At 41.2% G+C, this 25190-nt stretch overlaps 2 protein-coding genes across 6 annotated transcripts in view; both read right to left on the bottom strand.

Annotated features, from left to right (window-relative positions):
- Window positions 1-9230, bottom strand: part of KIAA0408 (KIAA0408 ortholog) — a 30629-nt gene extending 21399 nt beyond the window's left edge. The window contains exon 1 of one of the 2 annotated variants that reach the window (XM_002714808.5): window positions 9092-9230. The gene's annotated coding sequence lies outside the window, so the exon portion shown is untranslated. The remainder of the gene's footprint in view (window positions 1-9091) is intronic. The other variant, XM_051854341.2, reaches the window with a different exon arrangement.
- Window positions 9140-25190, bottom strand: part of MTCL3 (MTCL family member 3) — a 46902-nt gene continuing 30851 nt past the window's right edge. For 3 of the 4 annotated variants that reach the window (XM_051854337.2, XM_051854336.2, XM_051854339.2), the window contains 3 exons: window positions 17897-17968; window positions 10880-12055; window positions 9140-9402 (listed from right to left, as the gene is read on the bottom strand). In XM_051854337.2, coding sequence (XP_051710297.2) covers window positions 9292-9402; window positions 10880-12055; window positions 17897-17968 — 1359 coding nt within the window. In that variant the 3' untranslated portion in view covers window positions 9140-9291. The remainder of the gene's footprint in view (window positions 9403-10879; window positions 12056-17896; window positions 17969-25190) is intronic. The other variant, XM_070073621.1, reaches the window with a different exon arrangement.

The following is a 25190-nucleotide window of genomic DNA, read 5'->3' as shown; positions in this document are numbered from 1 at the left end:
AAGACTTCAATTTTGAAATCCACCAAGATCACTGCTCTATGTTTTGGAAACAATTATAACATGCGTATCTGATGACATAAAAATCCTACTTTACTGTACTGATACATAAAGAAGTGAATGTCATAACATTTAATAGGAAATAAATGTAGAAACACTAGCTGCTGTCAATTAACAAAAAAGAAAATTCTACAAAGGATGTTAAAAGAACTATACTACTACTACTAATGAGCCACAACCTAGAGCAATTCAGAAATGGGGAAGGAGGGATGGCTTTTGAGTGCATAAATGTCATGAGCAGGTGTTTCCAGACTTACAGAATTTTAGGACCAGAAAGAGGCTCTGAAGTCATCCACTTAACCTTCCCAGCCTTCTCACTTTACAGCAGAGAGAAGAGGCCCAGATGTTAAGTCATCTTCCCAAGGTCACAGAGCCACTTACTAGTCATGCCAAGAATAGAATTCAGGTCTTCTCCTTCCTAGTGGAGCGCCTAGAAGTTTAACATTCCACGGAGTTCAAGGGAAGTCGATCAGACTCAGGGATAAAAGTGTCGGCTGTGACAGGAGAGTGAGAGACTGACTTCTGGCTTTGTCGAGTTTTAATTCACTGTTCTTTTGGGTCCAAATGATGAGCTGATTCTCTGTCTTTCAATACTGATATAGAGGAATTTTAACTTGGTAGTTGAAAAAATATTGGGATAAACTCGGCAACATAGCCTTAAGTGTGCCTATATATGCCAGATCTATAGTTTTATCTCTGGAGGATTATCCCAAAGCATTTGCTTATTTAATCTCTTTAGGCAATGAGACCCTTGTTTTTTCAGAGATTGGGTGGGCTTCCGACTCCTTGTTTATATAGTTTGTCAGTCACTTCTTTATCCTTTAAACACATTTAACAGTCCAAAGGGCATCATGCTTCTATTTTCATTGAGATGGAAAAGACTGGAAAAGAGAATAACTACTGAAAACTGAAAAACTGAAACCATTCTAGGGCATGTTAGAGTATGGAGGCTATCACAGGTGACATATTTTAAGTAATTCTTCCTTTTAGAATAGTGTCTGCCCTAGGCAACTGTCAAAGTACTTTAAGATACTTGATCTCAGTTTTTTAGCAGAATTCACGAGTCTTAAATCATCTTCAGTTCCAAAGAAAAAGTCTTGGGCACTTTAGCATTCCATATAAGAAGTATTTGTGAGCACCACAGATTCTGTGCCAGTTAGACCACAAGAATTCAAAGAATAAGACAAATCCTTGTTCTCAGCAAGTTCAGTCCACACTGAAGATTCCGTGAAATGTGGCCCACAGGGACTGTTCCCATCCTGAGAAGCCTGCAACCTTGAAATAAATCTGTAAGTAAATTTGGAGACCCTCTCCTGATATATCCTTACATTCCACCCAGGGAAGTACAGTTTAGTGGTTACTGTTACTCTCAGCACATGGAATCACTCAAAGAATTGCAATTCTTCAAAAATGCTAAAGCTGAAACTTTTCCCCCAGACTTTTCAAATCGGACCATCCAGTGGTGAGGTCCAGGCTCTGAATTCTCAGAAAGTCTCACAGCTGATGCCGTCACAGTGAGTTCTATGTCATTTCAGTCCTAGATGGCAGAGTTTCAACTGTGTATTAAAAAAATAAATATCATTTTGATACTTCTAAGCCTCTGTTCTGGGGTTCATAATGATAAGAGTCAAGCTCAGAGTGTTCATTACCCATGGAAGATGCACATTTACATGACTGTATTCCAGCTAATGTACTATTTCCTCAGTGCTGGATGTTTTTCCCTAGAATCTCAGGACGCTGGCTCTCTCTTCTATTCTGAGGCTGGTGATGTGGTAACAGACTTTTCAGCCAAGCAGATCCGTCATGGGGCTTGTGTGCGGGCCATTTCCAGATGACAGAAACATTCAAAAGAGACAGTTTTGAACTATCTGTTCTTTTTAAGTAATAGTCCAAATCCTGAACAAAACAATAACATATTTGGAAGCGTGGGCTATTTAAAACTAGAGACAGACTTTGCTTATAATTTTCAAAATTTTTTTAGCCTCCCATTTTATTATTTACAGATTCCTGACATGAGAGGTATTGATCATGATGACAATGCAATAGAAATAAGAAAGGGACAGTTCTAAGGCTTTCTTTTATTTAGTGACCTGGAAGAGCTCTGTGGATGGGGACCCACCACAAGAGGGCCATCGTGAGGCACCTCTCAGTGCTGCTGACTTCCAGCAGGAAAGCCTGGCCGAGAGGCTATTTAGGGAGTACGAAGGGAAGACACAGGAATTAATACACAATCCCCTGGGGGTTACTAGCCCATTATATCCTTTGCTAGAAATGCTAGTTTACTACTGGGTGAAAGCATTATGTTTCCAGCAGTTGTCTATTAAAATGCCACTGAAGGAGAAGGAAGAATTATGGCTATTCATACCTTGGCACAGAAAATAACATCTAACACAAAGAAAGGATCAGAAAGAACAGCTTCGTATGGGCAAGTTTTGATTTCAGCTCAGTGAAGTTATTTGTTTCATTTATGGTGCATGGAATGGGAAAAGATATGAATGGCAAACCATATGAGTGGGTGATAGATTTTGAGCACTTGGTGCTAGGTGAAAAGAAATATGGCACCATGGTGTGTGAAGGCTGCAGTGAAGGATCTGGGGATGAGAGTACAGAAAGGGAAGACTGCAGTCACACTGCAGTACAGCCTCCAGGCCTACTCCAATCAGAGGACTTCTGCAGACCCGTTCCACATAGCTAAAGTCCCTCAGTAAATCCATGTGAGTGTATAAACACAAGATTGTGATGGGTGGTTTACCAATGAACATCCCAATAATCCATAAAGGAAAAGAGGATAGGAACAGAGTTGCAAGTTGATGGCATTGCATACAGCAATAGACATTCAAGTGTGGGAATGAAGCAGTAACTACTCTGTATATTCCAAAAAGCAGTCGTACCTTCCTACCATTGGCTGTTATTGAGGCAAGTCGGTAAACTAAGTTCCTCTCTACCCCCACATACTCTTCATGTCTGCATTCATAATTGAAAGCATATACTTTTGATATGAAGTGAGAAGACTGACTTGAAAGGTACAGCATGCTAGACAACCTCAGCAAGGAACAATAACCAGTCTTCACTAGTCACTTACTTCTTAACATAGATTATATGAAGTACTTCAAAAAGTTCACGGAAAATGTAATTAAAGGATAAGTTTATTGTGCAAAAAGTTTTCAAAATCCATGCATAGTTTTTTTATGTTTTTAGAGCTTGATATTTTTTTTTTTTTTTTTTTTTTTTTTTTTTTTGACAGGCAGAGTGGACAGTGAGAGAGAGACAGAGAGAAAGGTCTTCCTTTGCCGTTGGTTCACCCTCCGATGGCCGCCGCGGCCGGCGCGCTGCGGCCGGCGCACCGCGCTGATCCGATGGCAGGAGCCAGGAGCCAGGTGCTTTTCCTGGTCTCCCATGGGGTGCAGGGCCCAAGCACCTGGGCCATCCTCCACTGCACTCCCTGGCCACAGCAGAGGGCTGGCCTGGAAGAGGGGCAACCGGGACAGAATCCGGCACCCCGACCGGGACTAGAACCCGGTGTGCCGGCGCCGCAAGGTGGAGGATTAGCCTAGTGAGCCGCGGCGCCGGCCAGATAATTATTTTTTAAAACATATTTAAATGCGGAGAGACAGAGAAGAAAGAGAGAGAGAAAGACAGAGAGAGAGAGATGTTCCATCCAATAGTTCACTCCCCAAATGGCCTCAACAGCGAGGGCTGGGCCAGGCTGAAGCTAGGATACAGAAGCTCAATCTAGTTCTTCCATGTGGATGGCAGGGTCCCAAGCACTTGAGATATCATCCGCTGTACATTAGCAGGAAATTGGATTGGAAGCAGGGGCGAGACTCAATCCCAGTCATTCTGAGCTGGGATGTGGGCATCACAAGCAGTGACTTAGCCCACTGTGCCACAGCATCTGCCTGCCACAATGTCTGCCTTGCATGGTGTTTTCATAATATGCATTTCCATGAACTGTTTGAAGATTCTTCATATAAGCAGCTCAACTAAAAACATTCAGAAGAGACTAAACGTTTCAAGCATGCTTTTTCCGAATCAATAATTTCCACACCTGCATCTCCATAGTGTGTGGGATATTAAAGTTTTCCCAATAGTTGAGAAAATTGTGTGCTTTTATTGACTTTCATATTAGATATTTATTTAAATGTTATTATCATTATATTTTTAGATATATTAAATAACTTTAAATGACTTTTGTACCAAAATAGACATTAAATAAACACAAAATAAATATAAAATAAAAACTAATAAACACTAATTTTAAAACTAGAACCCTTTGGAAAATGTTAGAGCACTCTTAACTCAATGTGGGCATCTGTCCACAAGTGTGGCTCTGCCAGATGAAGCTGAGCTATGGTGTGCAGCTACAAATACTACAGGAATATCTGTGCAGAAATATCTGCAGTGAAGGTTGGGCTACCCAACTGACCATGCAAACTTTGCTGGCAGCTGATGAAAAAAACCATATCCCACTCTACCACAGGAATGGGAAAGGCAGGCCAATACGCATTCCAGGCTCAGCACTGAATTTTGCTTTGTTTTATGAGTTTGAGCCATTTATGCTTAAAAATAGCCAACTGAATTCACTTTTTCTTAAATCTAGGCGAAATTAACAAAGTCATTCCTTCCTAAGTTCAAACACATGCATGCAAGAGGGTTTTATACAGTAATATTTGAATTTTTGAGTTTGTTTTCCTGTGGTATTTAGACAGCACAGCTACTAAGGTGGAAACAGGAAGATCCTTTACTCAATAATTGGGGGTGTTTTCTCTCTTGATCTCTTAATGAACTAAGAAGCCTGGTGCTCTTTCAAAACTAGCTTAATACAACATAAACAATGGAAACAGCATAAAGGGGAAGGGAAGGAGATGCTGATGGCTCTCTTTCTGAGGTCTTGGGCAACATCTTTAGTTAATTTCTCTTCCTGGGGCTGGCACTGTGGCACAGCAGGTTAATGCGCTGGCCTGATGTGCTGGCATCCCATATGGGTGCCGGTTCTAGTCCCAGCTGCTCCTCTTCCAATCCAGCTCTCTGCTATGGCCTGGGAAAGCAGTGGACGATGGCCTAAGTCCTTGGGCCCCTGCACCCATGTGGGAGACCCAGAAGAAGCTCCTGGCTTCTGGCTTCTGATTGGCACAGCTCCAGTCGTTGCAGCCAATTGGGGAGTGAACCAGCGGATGGAAGACCTCTCTCTCTGTCTCTACCTCTCTCAGTAACTCTGTCTTTCAAATAAATAAAATAAATCTTTAAAAAATTTCTCTTCCCAAGTCTTTATTCTCTGGTAAAGAGGGATGCACCTTAGACACTGAGTGTCCACAGAATGGTTTGAGGTTACAGGGAGAAGATGGCAAAGGAAAAGGTCACCTTGTTCTTCTGGCAGTTGGCTGGGACCACTTCCACCTCATGGTCCCAAGCATGTCCTCTGAGATCTAGGCAAGTCTGAATGCTCTGAGCCTGCATGTATTTCTCATAATGCACCTCGGTGTGATGCAGGTGTGTGTGTGTGTGTGTGTGTGTGTGTGTGTGTGTTGGGGGGGCACACATTCAAGTACAACTGGGAGGCCAGTTCTGCATTGGGCAAGTCAGATGGAAATAGTGTCTCTGAGATTCAACTGGCTCCCTAGCTTCAGAGGAGCCACTTGAGTGATCCCAACTCCCTCCCTCCCTACAATCTGTGAGCAGCAGTCAAGTCAGTAGTGTTTCAGTGTACTCTGTCCTCCCCAGTATCAAATGAGAGTTCCATACACGGAGGGCCTGGATAGGGTTCAAATTCACATGATCTCTTCTATAAAATCAATGCTTTGGGAGTTCTCAAGTGAAGTTAATATTGCTGTTGTTAGGATAACCATGAGTCCTAAAGAGAGATGTAAAGAAGAGACCTGTGTTTTGGTTAGTCCAGAAATCTCTCCTCCCTTATTCAGGCCACAAGTTATCACTGAGGTATTCCCACCCCACTACTCCTACCCCATGCCTATGATTATGGTATCAGTCCTTCTAGGGATCCCTAGGAATTTTACAGTAATAGCAAGTTAGATCATCATGGGATTGTCCTGAGGCTGTCATTCCTGAATGAAACACTTGTGTGCCTAATTTCTAGGTGTGTGCATCACTCTGGAAGCCTACACTGTTCATCTTGGTTCTCTTTTATATTATGTATTTTTTTCTACTTGTCTTCCAGGATTTTGTTAGTTTTGAGAACCTATATTAATTGAAGTAGAGTTTTTTAACAACACTACCAGTGTGGAAAGAGAACTGTAAATCACTAGCGGTCTTGTGGCAAAGGCTGTATTGAGTGAACACACTCTAAAGAAGATTCAGTCATCTGAGCAACTGGCAACTAAACACAGGCAACGGATGATCCTGTATCCTAGCACTGCATAGTCTGCTACAACCTTTGCTGGTGTTCTATAGAATGTGTTGATATTTTTTACATATTTCAAATACCTAAAGTAGTGGTTTGGGAGAGTTTGGAAAAATACACACTAAGTTTCAATAAGTGTAGGGTAGGGCCCCAATTCTAAAAATATCCCAGGTGTTCTGATTTGCACAGCAAGGGTTGAAAACTCCTTATCTAGATATTTAGTTCTCAATTGCTTTTAAGATAAAGGAAGCCTAGATTCCTAAATCAGTTTCTCAAAGCCACACAGGGTAGTGAATATGCGAGGGCACTGCATACCTTGTTTCTCTACAGAGACAATCAACAGTTGGGACAGGACAATGATTTCTGATGTGGGATTATTGAAGATCTGATGCCTGCCTCTAAATGCCAGAGAGCCTCCCAATCATTATGAGAACCTGAAACACTTCCATACCTTTCCAAACGCTCCTTCGGCAGCTAAGAACTCCTATTTCATTGAATATACCTGGCTCCAAAGGCATAAACATTTCAGATAAATTTCAGCCCTCAAAATATTTACTGCAGTCCCTTTGAGATGGTGATCTGAAGACTTACCAAGGCTCTAATATATTTTAATTTTGAAAGTGGCTACTATCTCTAAGATGATTTTTTAAAAACTAAACACTCGAATAATAATTGCTTAAACATAGTATTTCTATTATTTTATTCCTTTTTGTCATGAAGTTCCACCTAGCCCTTTGAATCTCTAAGATGGAAACCCAGAAAATGAGAGATGGTATGCTGTGGGTTGACCACTGCTCACTCTATGCTTCTCTTTTCCCGTAGAAAACCCAAAAAACAGCTGGTGCAGCAGCTCACTAGGCTAATCCTTGGCCTGCGGTGCCGGCACTCCGTGTTCTAGTCCCGGTTGGGGTGCTGGATTCTGTCCCGGGTTGCTCCTCTTCCATTCCAGCTCTCTGCTGTGGCCCAGGAAGGCAGTGGAGGATGGCCCAAGTGCTTGGTTCCTGCACCTGCATGGGAGACCAGGAGGAAGCACCTGGCTCCTGGCTTTCGGATTGGTGCAGGGTGCCGGCCATAGTGACCATTTGCAGGGTGAACCAAAGGAAGGAAGACCTTTCTCTCTGTCTCTCTCTCTCTCTCTCACTAAATCTGCCTGTCAAAAAAAAAAAAAAAAATGCTCCATGGAGAGTAAGTGCAGATATTTTATACTGAATTTTTAAACTACTGTGAAGATTTTTGTTTTTGTTACCATAAATTAATACTCAAAGAGAAATGGTTCTGGCCAGTGCCGCGGCTCACTTGGCTAATCCTTTGCCTGCGGTGCCGGCACCCTGGGTTCTAGTCCCGGTTGGGGTGCTGGATTCTGTCCCAGTTGCTCCTCTTCCAGTCCAGCTCTCTGCTGTGGCCCAGGAGTGCAGTGGAGGATGGCCCAAGTGCTTGGGCCCCTGCACCCCCATGGGAGACTAGGAGGAAGCACCTGGCTCCTGGCTTCGGATCGGCACAGCGCACCGGCTGTAGTGACCATTTGGGGGGTGAACCAAAGGAAGGAAGACCTTTCTCTCTCTCTCTCTCTCATTGTCTAACTCTGCCTGTCCAAAAAAAAAAAAAAAAAGAGAGAGAGAGAGAGAAATGGTTCTATGGGGGTATGTGGCTATAAATAAATCATAGTCTTCTGCCATCCTCTTTCTGAAATTCAAAAGTTCATTACTAGCATTGAATTTTGTCACAGAGCCAAGCTTGCCCACATATTATCCTATTTTGCTGAGGTATAACATACATCACTTTACCACACATTTTCACATCCACCAACCAGCCTGAGAGCATTTATACAACCACTGTATGTGACTTCAGCCAGTGATGGGATTGCTGAGTCTTGGATGACACTGGTACATCCCAGGTTTCCACTGGGTAAACCATCAAAGAGTAGGGCCTTTGGGTACATGGAGTTTATCCAGGCCACTTTAGGTATGAGGACTAAGAAGGATGCTCAGGATCACCTAAGAAGGTTCATATCCAGACAGCACTCTCACTGGAACTAAGCTTATGCTTTTGGGTTATGATGTAAGGAAGTGCTAGAGAATTACTGCATGTTTCCCTCCACTTGAAGTAATTCACATACTGTATTACAGAATATGTCCAGCTCTGGAGGTTGTTCTATGCAGCAATGTGTTATTGAGGACAGCACTCCAGGCAACAACCATAAGTAAATAAGGAAATGGCTGGTGTGGTATAAGCTGCTCAAATACAGTAGGGGGGACAATTATTTTCTCAGTGAACAAAGGCCTAATCCACTCTCATGCTTCCATATACATATCTGTAGACAGAGCAAGCCAACATGACAACACATTACTTGGCTCCATGAGGGCCACATCTCATTTATTCACCTTATTCTTCACAGACATTTACTGGATGTCAAAATTATCTTATTAGTCTGATGAAGCCCAACAAATGAACTTCATAATCCACACAATGCTTGGAAGTATGATGAACTTGTGAATACTCAGTATTTGAATGATCAGAATAGTCAACTACTCAGCTGTAATTGTAAAAGATCTGGTCAATTTTTACAGGCAATCTGGCAATTATTATCAAGAAAGGGCACACATCAAGATGTAAAAGAAAGAGGCAAACATTAAACTGATTTATACTGAAAATGGAAAGTCACACTTACTTCCTTACCTGAAATATTTTAGTCCCTGGGTTTCTTATTGAATTTGTAGTGGGAAGATGAGTTGTATCTTTTTAAAGAAATAAGCAGTCTTCAGTGTTTTTATAGCATTGGTTACTACAGAAATTATACTTCTTTTACTTCTTGTCTTGAAGGGTGAACAAAATAAACAAACTGAAAATACTACAATGAATGACAAATGATGAAAGATTTACAGTACAAAAAATAGTGTAAAAAGGAAGACAAGCTTAAATATCGTTGTGTAAGAAAGTGATGAAAATAATACAAGAATGAGAATAAGTAAAATGATAGGCTGGAACATCTGGGAAGGTAAATGCAAAGACAAAGAGAAGAGTTAATTAATAATAAATTTTAAAACTTAAATTCATGTCAAATAAGTATTTATTCAATTTAAAGTAAACACACCCCCATTATGCCTATACTTACAAAATATGAAAGCCTATAATTATATACAGTGCTTTCTTTCACTCTGATTTCTATTTTTTTTCCATGAGGGTATAATTGAAAAACCACAAGCTCAAAACAGTATTCAAAATCTGCAACAAGGAAACTAAAAACCAATTATTTTATATAAATAAATAAATAAATAAATAGAATAAATAAATAAATAAATAGAAATAAATAAATAAATAAATATAAATAAATAAATAAATAGAAAAAAATAAACCTTAACATTTCAAAGTACAACAACTTTGATCACAAAAACTTTTTTTTTATAGCAAAGCAGAGCAACATGCACGCTAAAGAAGCAAGAGGGTTGTGGTTTTTCTAGTCATGATTAACAGGCAGTTAGTTCAGGGCCATGCTTCTGTGCACAAGTTGATATCTGTACAGAAACGTCTTGCGTGTCTTAAAAGCCATGCATGCTATCATACTTCTGCGCGTTCTCTAAAGGATACAGGGCAGCAGGCTTGCCAGAGGGGATAGCACTGCCTGTGTTGTTTCCTAAGTGACCTCTGATGTGGCTTACTCTGACAGAATGCATTGGTCCTCAAGTGGCCACATACCTGACCAATGCAGTTGAGTCCCATTCATCGGTTGTGCCTCTACAAATCACCGAGGAGGAAAAGGCTGGCTTTGCCTGTGCTGGAATAGTTGTTACTTTCCCCTCCAGATTAGTATTGCTTTAAATTGTAACACTACTTCCCCAATCCTCAGGTTCTCCACCACCTAACTGATGATGATTTTCTCTAAAAAATACGATCATGCCACTTCCGCCTACGGGAAAGGAGTGGTCTCCATGCGTTCCTTTCGGTAGGACAGGAGACTCAGGGTCATGTCTCTTCACCACTGATTTTTACATTGACCAGTCAACATCCATCTATCCTATTTCGTACTTACACACACACACACACACACACACACACACACACCTTAAACTCAATTTGGATCTTAGCTTTAAAATCTCAGATCAACACTTAGCGATTCCAATTCAGGCCTTCTTGCATCTCGATCTTTTCACAGAATGGTATGAAAATGTTGGCCTTCTAAAATACTAACGTATCTTATAAATCACTTCATCTTTATACAAAATCTGAAATGGCTTTGATAAATTTCCCTTTTAAAAGAAAACAGGCAGGTAAAGAGGTATTTGACTGAGAGAGTGAGTTCCCCAAACCTCAGGCCGGAAGGGCAGGATGAAGGAACAGGTGCTCCCTGGGGCGGGGACTTCCCTAAAGCGGGGCGTGGAAGTTGGAGCGCGGAGATGCCCCACGAGGGTCTGCAGCTCCGCGTGCCAGCCTCGCCAGCGCCGTGGCTCGCAAAAGGCAGAACTGTACCTGACTCACGGATATGGGCTCCTCGGAGCCGCGGTCGTCCGCAGACTTGGGCACCTCGAGGCGGTCGATGAAGGTCTGCAGCTCCTTGCGGAAGGCCTTCATCTGCGCGTTGATGCGGTAGAGCAGCTCGTGCTCGCGGATGCGGCTGCCGTCGTCCTCCTCGTCCATCAGTCCGAACAGGTCCCCGTTGGCCACGTAGATGCGCGCCTCGGTGATGATGGTGCTCGTGTCGGCGATGAGCCGGTCGATGGTCTTGCCCAGGCGCTCGGCCTCCGAGCGGATGTCCTTCATCTGCTGCCGGTCGGAGAAGCTCTTGGGCCAGGGCCCGGGCGCGGGGTAGAAGGAGCGGGTGGGCGTGAGGCAGCGGATGTTGCGCACCTCCTCCGAGTCGCTCTCGCCGCCGATCGGCCCTTCGCGCTTGCGGTGCGGCGGGCGCGAGTCGTCGTCGCTCTCCTTTTTGCCCGCGTCGCTCTCGGCGTCGCTGTCGCGGGGGCTGCCGCGGATGCCCAGGTGCGAGGCCAGGTCGTAGCGCTGCATGTTGGACATGAGCACGCGGTTCTCGTACTGCAGCTGCATGACCTTGCCGCTGAGCTCGTTTATCTGCAGGCGCGCCGCCTTCAGTTCCTCCTGCAGAGCCTCGGTCTTGGCGCTGTCGTGGTGCCGTGCGCTCTCGTGGCCGCCGGACTTGTACTTGTACTTGTTGAGCTCCGCGGTGATGCGCTTGTTCTGCTCCTCCAAGTCGGCCACGTTCCTGCGCAGCAGCTCCGTCTCGTCTTCCACCAGCTGCAGGTGCTGCCGCAGCTCCGACAAGGACTCGCTCTGCTCTCTCATGAGCGGATTGGCTGAGCCATTGAAGTCATCGCCTCTCAGGTCGTCCAGCTCCGCCTTTAGCCCCCTGTTCTCCACTTCCAGTTCCACAATTTTCCGGCCCAGGATGTTGGCTTCTTCCTCCACCAGCCTCAGCCGCAGCTTGAGCTCGGCCTCCCGGGTGCTGGGAGGACCCCCGGCTTCTCCTTTGGGCAGAGGACTGTCCAGATCCCCATAAAAGGATCTGTACTTCTGAAGCTCGTGTTCGAATCTGTCCTTTTCTTTGTCAATCTTGGCCATTTTCTTCCTCATCAAAGCAGCTTCTTCCTTAACGAACTGCAGCTGGCATTTCAGATCTTCATTGTCCTCCTCATTGGGGGGAAAAGAGGGAAAAGGATCATTTTTATGTAAATCAAAAACAAAACAAAACAACAATCAAAAAAGGACACCTGCAAAAATTTCTGTTTCTTGTAATTAAGATTTAATGACATGGAGAGACTTAGCTGCAGTATCTTTTTCTCCAAATCACTGAAATTATTTGGCAAATTAAAGAATAGGACAGTATTACATCTGGGAAGCAAAAAAGGGAATGAGATACCGAAAGAGAAAAGCTGTAGTCATCACTATTCAGAAACTGTTCTGCGAGGGTACTGAAAAAAGTTTGTGTTTTTCCTTGTGGGCATTTTCTGTGAACTTGCTGAAGATGCTTTGTAGACATTGAGTTCAAAACTTTTTTTCACCAAAAATAAGCATCTTTCATTTTTAAGGATTTTGATTTATTTATTTTCACTTTATTTGAAAGTCAGTGAGAGGGAGAGAGAGAGAGAGAGAGAGAGAGCAAAAGAGAGAATCTTCCATCTGCTGGTTCACTCCCCAAATGGCTACAATGGCCAGAGGTGGTCTAGGCCAAAGCCAGGAGCCAGGGACTTCACCCTGGTTTCACACATGGAGAGCAGGGGTCCAAGCACATGGGTTATCTTCTGTTGGTTTTCCTGGTACATTAGCAGGAAGCTGAATTGGAAGCAGAGCAGCCAGAACTTGAACTAACACTCCAATATGGAATGGCAGTGGCTTAACTTAACTGAGCACAATTCCATCCCCTATAAAGGTTTTTACACATGTGTCCTAACTTAATGTTCAGAGTAAACTTACCAGTAGATATTGAAATTCTTGGTTTAAAGATGTTTAGTGACTTGTTCAAGGTTACCCAGTTAATAAATAGCAAAGTAAAAGTGAAATTTGAATTGTTTTGTCTGAAACTAACACTCATGATCACTGTGCCTTCTATAAAATAATCTGTCTTCCACCTTCATTGAAAGGATATTTGTTTAAAAAGCCGGTAAGTGAGGAAAGTTTGACGCTGGAATGGCCCATTCAATGACAAATTAATTGGTATTCCACTGAGATGCATTTATTGTAAAATGTATTCCCATCAGTCTGATATGGATAGAGCTGGTTTGCATGGTGAAAAGATAATGGAGTAGACTTTGTGGAAGTTCTTTTCACATAGTCTATGACAACCTTCAAGTGCTAACCAAACTAAACTGAACTAAACTAAAGCAGAAATGGAAATCCATTCTTTCACTGAGAGCTGTAATAGAAGCACTACTATGCCTGAACATTTTTGCCAAGGTCAAGCTCCCAAAATTCTCTTTTAAGTATGTACTTTGGGCTAGTCATGAAACTTCTGTAGACACTGATTTCTTCAGGTTACAAATGGAAATGAAAATACCTTCTTACCCAACACTGAGAGTCACCTGTGTTTGAGAGGCACTCTGGTAAAGTAGGAGCAATCCCTGGTGGGGAGGGTGAGAAGAATGAGCTTTTCCAGAGATGCTCAGCCAATATGGCCCAGAGTGCTTGAGTTTGAAGAAATGATGAAATGGCACAGATCTCCTAATAGGAATGTGAAGAACATCACATTCCTGTTACCACCAAGTCCTCACTCCAGCCCTTTTACAGATAAAGCAATCACATTTCAGAAAGATATCCTAATTTGCTAAAGCACAAAGCACAATTTCTATTTCTTCTTTCCATTGCACATGTAGTCTCTGGAGAAAAAGCTCAAAAGAACAGGGCAAAAGGGGAAGATGAAGGAAATCAGATGATCTGGCTTACACATGTTCCTGTAGAAGTTATTTAGGAGAAAGGATGGAGGCACAGTGAGAAGAGACAAGAGAACCTCAGCAACTTCCAAGGAGAAGTGAAGGAATGTACTGAAAGCTTGGATGTGGGACTCTACTACACAAGGGAGGAAGGAAGTTGCCCTCAGACTTTGTGTGGGGCCCTCACACGAATGCATATTCCATTAGAACCAAGGACACAGTACAAGGTTTAAGATCACATCTGCAGAGGCATTAATGATAACTCTGAAGTTTTGAATTTAAGAGTCTTCTGGATTATACTGCCAATAAGAGTTCTTTCAGGTGTCACAGGGGGAGCTACTGAGAGGAAAAATCTCACATCAGGTATGTGGAACCTCAAGTCCAAGATCAGAAATATTACAGTTTGGGAATTGGGGAGAATTGAGGTCTAAAGGTGAGTCCAGGAGAAAGCAATGCACATAGGTGATGGTTGAAGCTACTGCAATGGTTACACAGGCAGCCAAGGAGGAAAAGAGAAGAGAAGAGGAGAAGAGAGGAGAGGAGAGGAGAGGAGAGGAGAAGAGAGGAGAGGAGAGGAGAGGAGTGGAGAGGAGAGGAGAGGAGAGGAAAGGAGAAGAAGAAAATAAAAGGTCAAAGTTTGGGAAAGCGTAGGGCTTTATGCTTGATAGAAGTTGTTTATTGCAAGAGAAAGCTTTTATTTGCTAGTACAAAAAAATGTCAGCATATGCTGAAGTTTGAATCTAAGCAAAACTGTAGTGGCTATGATACAAACCACAGATTGGAACAGAATAACACTTCACTGGGCTATATTAAGCACACAGAAGACAGAAAAATAACTGATTTATATGTATATAAGCACTCCTGCCCAAAGGAATGAAAGCATAAACATTGCTTTCAGACTTGGACATTTACTGCATGCAATAAAGTCACCATGAGGGAAGGAGATTTAGCAAGAGGAAGATGGACATGGTGATAATTGTACTTATTGAAAAAGGAATCCTTTTAAGGTACAAAGTTTGCTAGTTTTCACAATGCCAGGAGTTCAAGAACCCTACATGAAGGGGCAAGGTGATGTGGTGTTTGGAACATTTGGACCTCTTATCAGAGTATTAGTTCAAGTCCTGGCTAGTTGATTTCCTATCAAGCTCCCTGCTAATGTGCCTCAGAAGCAGTGGGTGATGGCTAAAGTACCTGAGTTCCTGCCACCACATGGGACATTTGGATGGAACTCCTGGTTCCTGGCTTCAGCCTGGCCCAGCCCTAGCTGTTGTGGGCATTTGTGGAATGAACCAACAAATAGAAGATTCTCTCTCTCTCTCAAATAACTGAATCTTTTTAAAAAAGAAACATATATGCTGTATGCTTTTGTCCTCCTTTTGTAATCTAACATCTGTGGGTTGATACGTAATTGTCAAAAAAGTAAGATTTATAGAAAGTTCCTGGTACATTGTAACCAAAGAGTAAATGTTTGTTCCTGTTTTCCATGATGAATAGGAAAGAATGAATAAATTACTCTGGGAGGTGAAGCAACTTGTTTAGTAGTTTTGTGTATGTTTGGGACTTGCTCAAAAGAAGATACACATGACGTATGAGGATTATAAAACTGATGGAAAGTCAGGAAGAAGTGAGCTGAGCCAGGCTTTGGCTTGAAGAGGCATTATGGGATACTAAATTAGATTCTAATTACATACATTAACTCATTTAATAAATATGCAACACAATTCTCTATTACAGTCTCTATTTTATATAGAAGAAAACAGACACAGAAAGAACAAGTGACTTGTCTTAGGTTAATACAGCTGGTATATTCTAGAGATTTCAACCTAAGTAATCTGACCCTAACTTTACTGTTTTTAATTGTTGTGCAATGCCATTTCTCAGCAAGCAAAGTCACTCTGCTGCTGGAGGAACATGTAGAGAAATGGGGCAAAGAAGCTGACACAAATTAACAAAATGAAATACAAAGCTATTTGAATAATAGTAAGTTGCATTCTATAAAATTGCCACTCTGTCAATCAAAATGAATAGCAAGTTGGCAATAAAAGTGTCTGAAAATGAATATGTTGAAAATGACAGAAAGATTTCAATGCCACAACACTGTACTTATAAATTTCCCTGGAACTTTATGCCAGTGAAAGAAAAACTGGTGAATTGTAAGGCATCCTGACTTTTGTCAAGTCCCAGGTTCCCACAAAGAAACTGATGAGAGCTGTGAATGTCTTTGACAGAAAGATGCCCACATGATATGGGGGTAGCAGTTCAGCATCAGAAACAGTCAGTTAACAATTCCTGGTTTAGGGATTATTAATGGGAAGAATATACAAACTTTAAAATAAGAAGTTTAAGAGGACGACAAATATATATTTCATAAAAATAAATGACTAAGTAAAGCTGATGTAAGATTTCAAAACAGGAGCACACACCATGTACTCCTCAAAGTAGGGTGAATTTTCCTGACAGCACATGAAGTGACCCACAGCAGAATGAGGTAGCTAAAGTTATGGAAAAGATCAAGTGGAGAAGTAGTGGTGGCAGAGAATATTTAGGCTTTTTAAGGGAATGAGAAGAAAAGCGTGAAAAAGATGTCATCACCTACATATGAAATTCACTGGAGCCGGCGCCGCGGCTCACTAGGCTAATCCTCCGCCTTGTTGCGCTGGCACACCGGGTTCTAGTCCCAGTCGGGGCGCTGGATTCTGTCCCGGTTGCCCCTCTTCCAAGCCAGCTCTCTGCTGTGGCCCGGGTGTGCAGTGGAGGATGGCCCAAGTGCTTGGGCCCTGCACCCGCATGGGAGACCGGGAGAAGCACCTGGCTCCTGCCATCGGATCAGCGCAGTGCGCTGGCCGCAGCGGCCATTGGAGGGTGAACCAACAGCAAAGGAAGACCTTTCTCTCTGTCTCTCTCTCTCACTATCCACTCTGCCTGTAAAAAAAAAAAATAAATAAAAAGAAAAAAAAAAGAAATTCACTGGAATTCCAGAAATGTGGAGCCCCTATAACTGTTGTGCAAGAACCAGGAGAAAAATTAACCAAGAAAAGAGCAAGGAGAGAAAGGAAGGGGGGAAATAATACACATTCAATGTGTGGTTTAGAATGTGATTGCAATTAACTTTTTTGAACTTTGAATATGTAACTATTACTCTAGTTAATGTTATTTAATGACAAAATACCTTGTAATGGTTTTTTAAAATTTATACTACACTGCCACAGATTCCAACTTAGATATTTAAAACGAGTATTAAGCCAAATGTTTCTGGAGTCATAGTACCTCTTTTTTTCCCAAATCTTTCTTCTTCTGTTTTAAAATTCTAACTAGTATGGGGGGGAGCCATTGTAATCCATAAGCTGTACTTTGGAAATTTATATTCATTAAATAAAAGTTAAAAAAAATTCCCTTCATGTTTTCATCAACGCCTTCACCTTGGAAGCAGAGTTAATCTTTATTATGGTAGTTTCTTTCTCTTATTTAAAAGGTGTATTTATTTTTTTAGTTTGAAAGACAGACACAGAGGAAAAAAGAGAGATCTTCCATCTGCTGGTTCATTTGGCAAATGCCCACAATAGCCAGCACCAAATTTCTGACCCTTCTATGGCTGTGTTTCTAGTATTCTTAACAAGCCAATATTGAATATTGAGTTTTATTTTTATTTCTTCGTTTCATTGTGCTTCTCCAGTCACTGATTCAGAGAATTACTTCATTATAGGGCTCTCTTAAGACATCATAAGCCTCTCCTCCCTTCTACCATCCCTTCCTAAAACATCCCTTTTTTATTCCCCCATGGATGCTATAGGAACAATCATTCTATTGACCTATTAGGAAGGAACTAGATTAGCAACAGAGGTACAGATCTCTAGTACAGCATTGAATAAAGTACTAATCTCATTCTGCAGCTTTGACAATATAAAAGCCAATTATAATAGGGTTATTAGTGCTGGTTTTATAATCAAATATACTGAATATTTTATACCACTTGTCTCAATGCATATTGATATGCATAATTTAACTTTTGCAGAAGTCTAGCTAGCCATTACACCTATTTATAAATGTAACTGTACATACACTTAGAGGTGCTCAATGTACTTACTGTAATTTTATTTCCACATACCTCTGGGGGAGTCTGCTGAGTCCTTTTTTCAGATTTTGGTAAATCTTTGCTTCCTCTTCTTTTTAAGGATAGCTGAAACAAAGCAGGAATACATTTAGTTTTGTAAACTATAATTTTAATTTAATTTCATTCAACTTTGTGTTTTTAGTAGTTCTAATTCCATATAACAAAACCAAGCCAGACAGCTTTAGATATGTTTTAACTTTGGACTGGAATAAACCTCACAGTAGAACGAAGCTGATGACTATCTAATCAATTTTGGAAATGCGGGAAATCTAACGTGAAATCCAGAAAAACAACTCAGACAGAATTTAGACTGATGATGCAATATGCTATGTTTTTGTAATGAAAGAAAATGATTGCTAGTATTCCACATTATTAAGGAAAAACACAAGAGAGTAAGTAATTTCATGTTGGAGTTAGATTGCCAGAAGCTTGTAACAACAAACTCTGAATGGTTTCATGTAGATTTTGAAGAATATCATTCTTCTCTCACCACACATCCATGCAAACACATCCCCACCCACCACACACACACACACAACACACACACACACAATACAAAAGACATAGTGGAAGTTGTTGTCAAATGGAGAGGGCATGCCCCAACTAAAGCAGCAGGTGGACTGTGAGTGGCTTCAGCTCATCAGTGCAACACGGGAATATGGGCTTTTGCAAGAGAAGACATAAATCTGGACTGGTATATAAAATCTTTCACATTTTGTTGGTTGGTCCTAATTGAATTCAAGCAAACAATACTTTGCAAGTCAAAGAACACATACATAGTACCAAACTGCTTCAGTGGTCCTCAGTACCATTTCTCACTCAAAGATAATAAGAAAGTTCTCTTTCTGACACTAGTAATTATCCAGATGCACAAGTATCTACCTTATACTAGACAGTGAACTGGATATCCAAAGTTCAATTAGATAGTGCACTGACTACCAGGAGGCTCAAATTCAGCATGGGAGACAGGGAAGTAAACAATTGTGATAAAAGCTGGCAATGCCATGCTCTAGGTTCTTTATGGCAGGGACATTGTCTTAGTGTGACACCTCCACCATGAGGATAATGCTTGCCACATGTAAGACAGTGAAAAGAATTTGCTAAATTAGTGAGCTAACATAAAATATGGGATTCTGAAGTCAAAGAGAAGGATGGAGGTATAAACTGACATTTATACAAGCAGGAAAGATTTCTCAAGAGAGGAGGCTTCAAGAATTTGCAAAGAGGGGTCTCCACTGTAGCACAGCAAGTAAAGCAGCAGCCTGGGAGGCTTGTATCCTTGATGGGCACTGGTTCAAGTCCTGGCTGCTCCACTTCCAATCCAGCTCTCTGCTTGTGTGTCTGTGAAAGCAGCTGAGGTTGGCCAAGTATTTAGGCCCTTGCACCCACGTGGGAGACTCAGAAGGAACTCCTGGCTCCTAGCTTTGGATCTTCCCAGCTCTGGCCATTGCAGTCATGGGGAGTCAACCAGGATATCTCTCTCTTTCACTCTCTCTGTCAACTCTGCCTTTCAAATAAATAAATAAATCTTTTAAAAAAAGAATTTGCAAAGAACAAAATTAAATTCTTCATATGCTAATTTATTTTAACTTTTTTTTTACGTGAGAAGCAGAGAGAGAGAGCACGAGTGCACAGGCTCCCATCTTATAGCCCACTCCCAAACATACATAATGGCTGGACTGCACTGAAGGTCAGGGATGGGGATGTGATCCAGATGTACTTGACTGGTAGGAATTCTACTACTTGAAACATCACTGCTGCATTCCCAGGTCCCCATTACCAGGAAGCTGGAGTCAGGGGCTAGAACTGGGAACTGAACCCAAGAAATTGATGTGGGAAATGGACTAAAGGCCCTGTCCTTCCATATGCTAACTTGTAATTGTATCCAGTGTTAAAAGAAAGCACAGAGGCAGTGGAATACATTGGGACAACTGCTTTTATTTAGTGAAATTGAAACTGCCACTTCACACAAACTTTATTACAAGTTCCAATGGTCTCTCAGTGGAGTCTTTTGGACCCCCTATAGATAGAGTCATGTCATCTGCAAATAGGGATAGTTTGACTTCTTCTTTTCATATTTGTATCCCTTTGATTTCTATTTCTTGCCTAATGGCTCTGGCTAAAACTTCCAGGACTATATTAAATATCAGTGGTGAGAGTGGGCATCCTTGCCCAATTCTAGATCTTAGGGGTAATGCTTCCAGCTTTTCTTCATTCAATAAGATGCTGGCCATGGGTTTGTCATAAATTGTCTTGATTGTGTTGAGGAATGTTCCTTCTTAACCCAATTTGTTTAAGATTTTCATCATGGAAGGATATTGTATTTTTTTTTTTTTTTTTGACAGGCAGAGTAGACAGTGAGAGAGAGAGAGACAGAGAGAAAGGTCTTCCTTTACCGTTGGTTCACCCTCTAATGGCCACCGCAGCTAGCACACTGAAGCCGGTGCACCGTGCTGATCCGAAGCCAGGAGCCAGGTGCTTCCCTGGTCTCCCATGCGGGTGGCAGGGCCCAAGCACTTGGGCCATCCTCCACTGCACGCCTGGGCCACAGCAGAGAGCTAGCCTGGAAGAGGGGCAACCGGGACAGAATCCGGTGCCCCAACCGGGACTAGAACCTAGTATGCCAGTGCAGCAGGTGGAGGATTAGCCTATTGAGCCGTGGCACCGGCCTAGGATATTGTATTTTATCAAATGCTTTCTTTGCATCTGTTGAGATAACCATATGGTTTTTGTCCTTCATTTTACTAATGCCATGTATCACATTTATTGATTTGTGAATGTTGAACCATCCCTGCATACCAGGGATAAATTCCACTTGGTCAGGGGTGAATGATCATTCTGATGTGAAAAAATGCTAGGGTCCTAGGCATCGGGGAAATGCAAATCAAAGCCACAACAAGGTTTCACTTCACTCCAGGTAGAATGGTTCTCATACAGAAATCAATGAACAACAAATGCTAGTGATGATGTGGGGAAAAAGGTACCCTAATCCACTATTGGTGGGAATGTAAACTGGTGCAGCCACTATGGAAGACACTATGGAGACACCTCAGAACTCTGAATATAGACCTACCATATGATCTGCCATCTCACTCCAAGGAATGTACCCAAACCAAAATAAATTAGCATATGAAGAGTTATCTGTACTCCCATGTTCATTACAGCATAATTCACAGTAACTAAGATATCGAATCAACCCAGATGTCCATCAACTGTAGACTGGATAAAGAAATTATGATATATATTCACTATGGAGTACTACTAAGCTGTAAAAAAAAAATGATATCCTGCCTTTTGCAACAGGATGGGCACAACTGGAAGCCATTGTACTTAGTGAAATAAGCCAGTCCCAAAAAGATAGATATCATGTGTTTTCCCTGATCTGTGGTAACTAATAGAGTATCTAAAATGTAATGTGCTGGAGTGAAATGGACATTTTGAGATTCAATGTTTTTTTTAGAGCACTTGTGTCTTCCATTGAGAAACAGTGTTTTTTTTTTTTTTTCTTAATACTATATGTTATACTCTTTCTCTTGGTGCAGGTTTAACTTTATGATCATTAAATAAACAGAAAATAAAAATAAACTGAAAAAATGAAATGAGATAAATGAGTAGTCCAGAGGATTAGTCACTTCTAGTTGATTTTTTTTTTCATAGAACAGTTCTCTACATTGTTTGGATAACTGTCTTAGAAATGAAGGCTGTGGAGACTGAGTAACCATAATCAAAGGTGATTTAGGAACCAATCAGTGAAAAATAGTACCATGAACACCAAGAATACATTATTAATGAGTGGTACTGAAGAATATGGAACATTGTAAGCAGGAGATAGCTACAAGAAGCCCTAAATTCCATTTTAATAAATTTACTGAATTGAAAAGTCATTGCTCAAGATGTAATACACATTTTTATGGGTTACAGAGTAATATTTCAACACATGTATACAGAATAAATGGATCACCAGGTAATTAGCATAGTTACCATTTCCATTTCCTTATCTTTTCTTTTTATGTTTGAAGACTATGAGCTCTTCTGCTGAAGAACGCTAGACTTTATTACTTTTAACTGTTATTATTTCTGTTACACAACCTCCCTCTATTCTCTGTCCTTACAGCTTTCTCAGTCTACAGAGCTCATTATTCTAAGATGAGATCTACTTTCTGAAAAATGAAACAAAACAAAACTTGTGCATCTGAGAGAACATGCAGTATTTATTTTTCTTTCTGGTTTAATTACATCCATTTTGAGGCAAATGACAGGAGTTCATTCTTTTTTATGGCTGAATAATATGCTAGTAGCAAAGGAAATTCTTGAGACCCATCCTAGGCCCACTGAATTAGATACTCAGGGTAAGGGACTCAGCCATCTATGATTTACTGAACTTGCTGGATGATTCTGATGTACATTAAAGCTTGTGTTGGTCTCAGGTTACTATGAGATAAGAGGAAGAATCAGATCTTGACGCAAGTCTTTTTCATTTCTTATTGTATTCTATAAGGGGTCTTCAAAAAAAACTCATGGAAAAGACATGTCAAAAAATTACTGATGAATTTCAAAATGTTCTTGCACCAAAACAACCTTTTCTTTCAATCTTATTTTTCCGCAAATGTTCTGATGGTCTCTTATAATCAATCATAGAGGAGAATGGCTTAATCTAGCCTGAGGCTGGAGATGGTGCAGGTAGATGATTTCCAGAAAGAAATAACAGTTTATCTCAAATTTGATGGCTAAGTTGTTAGCCAGTGGAAGATGGAGAGAAAGGCAAGGGAAGAGCAAAGCATTCTATGTGGAAAATCCATGTCTGGGACACAAGGAAATTTAGTATGGGTGTAGCAATGAGGAGAAGTGTGACATGAGCTTTACTGATGGCAGAAATCAGAACTTGAAGGACATGGGATAAAGTTTGGATTTAATCTCACAGATCAAATTATTGTTCTAAGAACAATTTGGAGCACTGAAGGAATTTAAACAAGGAGTGTCAAAATTAGACTGTCAAAAAAGACATCCAAAGACACAAAGGAGGCAGTGCAAATGGCCATGAGATAAAAGGATGACACACAAGGGTTATTTTGGAAGCTATGTTCCAGTTTTAAAAACCTTTGCTTTTTGTTGTTGTTGTTGGTTTGTTTGGTAATTTGTTCCATTCACTCACAGATACTTGTCAAATACCTGGCATATTTTTGGTATTATATAGTAAACAAACATGACTAAACAATATTTTACTCTCCCCCTATAGAGCTTCTTATAATGACAAAAAGAAGGCAAATAGCTAAAACAGCAGGCTATACTATACATCAACAAAGGACAGAGAGAAAAGGAAGAAGCTATGATTCCAGATCTGAGGAATCAGAGAAAATCATCTTATAGGGCTGACCTTTGAAGGATGTAAATAATTCCAACAGAAACCAAACTGAGTGACCAGCACAAGACACAGAAGAACTGATGTACCTTAAAGATGTCATGAGTTCTTCTTAAAAAGTTTTTTTAACAAAGATTTATTTATTTGAAAAGTATAGCAAGAGAAAGATAGACAGGGGGAGAGACAAAGATCTTCCACTGGCTGATTCACTCTCCAAAGGCCCGCAATAGCCAAATATGTACCAGGTCAAAGCCAGGAGCCAACAAATCCATCCTGGTCTTCCACATTGGTCGCATGGGCCCAAGTACCACTGTCTTTCCAGGTGCATTAGCAGGAAGCTGGATCAAAAGTGGAGAGGCCAGGACTCAAACCAGCACTCTGATATGGGATGTTGGTGTCACAAGCAGTGGCATATATCCACACTCTGAAAAGAAGTCACAGAGGTTGGGCCACTGTGGAGACGGGGTAGAAGAAGATGCTAAAAAATGACCAACACTAGCCTCTGGAGCTGAGAAATTATACTTTATCCTGTGGACAATGTTAAAATGAAGTCTCTAAATTATTAAAGAACAAATGCTTAAACTTGGTCATTCTTTCCTAAGAGGCATTTTCCACTTTACTTTTATTTAAATATCACTCAGGTAGGCTATTAAATTCAAATCAAGTTCTGAAACAGAGGTTTCCCCTTGAATAAAGGTACATTGCCCTTAAAGCTCCTCTAGGACTAACAGTACATTTAGTATCACATTTAAATTTTCAATAAAGTTTTAATCATATTTTCATATTCCACTGCTTTTATTAACTTTCTGACTCTTATAAAATAAAGATGAGAAGTAGAGAAGCCTAGGGAAATAATGTAATTCCAAACAATCCCTTTCCAGTGAGGATAAGACTGTGTTACTTCCCCTCTTATTGTGCTGTCCTAGTTTTATCCACTAAATGTGGTAACCTCTGGAAGGACAGTGGTTTGGAAGCCTACAGTGAAATTTCAGATTTGCATCTTTGTTGCCAAAGCAGGCACTTCAGATGGCTCTCTAGATAAATATGTTGAAAATACCTCTTGTCCACTTCTTAATTATTTTCATTCCCAGCCTCAGCTTGTCCAAAAAGAAGCCACTGTCCTTTTGATTCATGTGAAGGCCAGGAATTAAAGGGTTTTGCAAGTAATTACCTCTGCACAACAATTATATAAAATGGATTGCTTTTTGTAGAACTACTTTGAAATTCCCTTTCTTTCTCAATTGATATTTGGTTCACTTCTTTCGAGAGGGAAACAGAGCAGGAGAGACAGAGAGATCTCCTATGGGCTGGTTCACTCCCCAAATTTCTACAAAAGGTGAGGCTGGGCCAGGACAAAGCTGGGAGCCAGGAACCAAATCCATGTACCCACATGGATGACAGGGACCCAATTACTTGAATCAGCAATGCTGCCTCCCAGGGTCCGCTACAGCAGGAAAGTGGAGTCAAGACCTGGAGTTGGGTATCAAACCCAGGCAATCCAATCCAGGATGCAGAGGTCTTAATTCTCAGCTTTTTATTATTTTAAAGGATGTATTTATTTATTTGAAAGGCAGAGTTACAGAGGCAGAGGCAGAGAGAGAGAGAAAAAAATAAATGTATTCTTTCTGCTGGTTCACTCCCCAAATGGCCACATGGGGAAGAGCCAAGAGCCAGGAGCTTCTTCTAGGTCTCCCAAGCAGGTGCAGTAGCAGGAGCCCAAGGACTTGGGCCATCTTCTACTGCTTTCACAGGCTATACAGAGAGCTGGATAGGAAGTGGAGCAGCTGGAACTTGAACAAGAGCCCATATGGGATGCCAGCACTGCAGGTGGGGGCTTTACCCTCTACACCACAGTGCCAGCCCCTTAACTGTCATCTTAACTGTTACATCAAACATCCGCTTCACTTGTTAATATACAGCACATTTATA

The sequence above is a fragment of the Oryctolagus cuniculus genome, chromosome 5 (genome assembly GCF_964237555.1).
Source record: "Oryctolagus cuniculus chromosome 5, mOryCun1.1, whole genome shotgun sequence".
Classification (NCBI taxonomy): domain Eukaryota; kingdom Metazoa; phylum Chordata; class Mammalia; order Lagomorpha; family Leporidae; genus Oryctolagus; species Oryctolagus cuniculus.
Note: the sequence above shows the minus strand (reverse complement) of the source record. Positions and strands in the feature narration are given on the sequence as shown.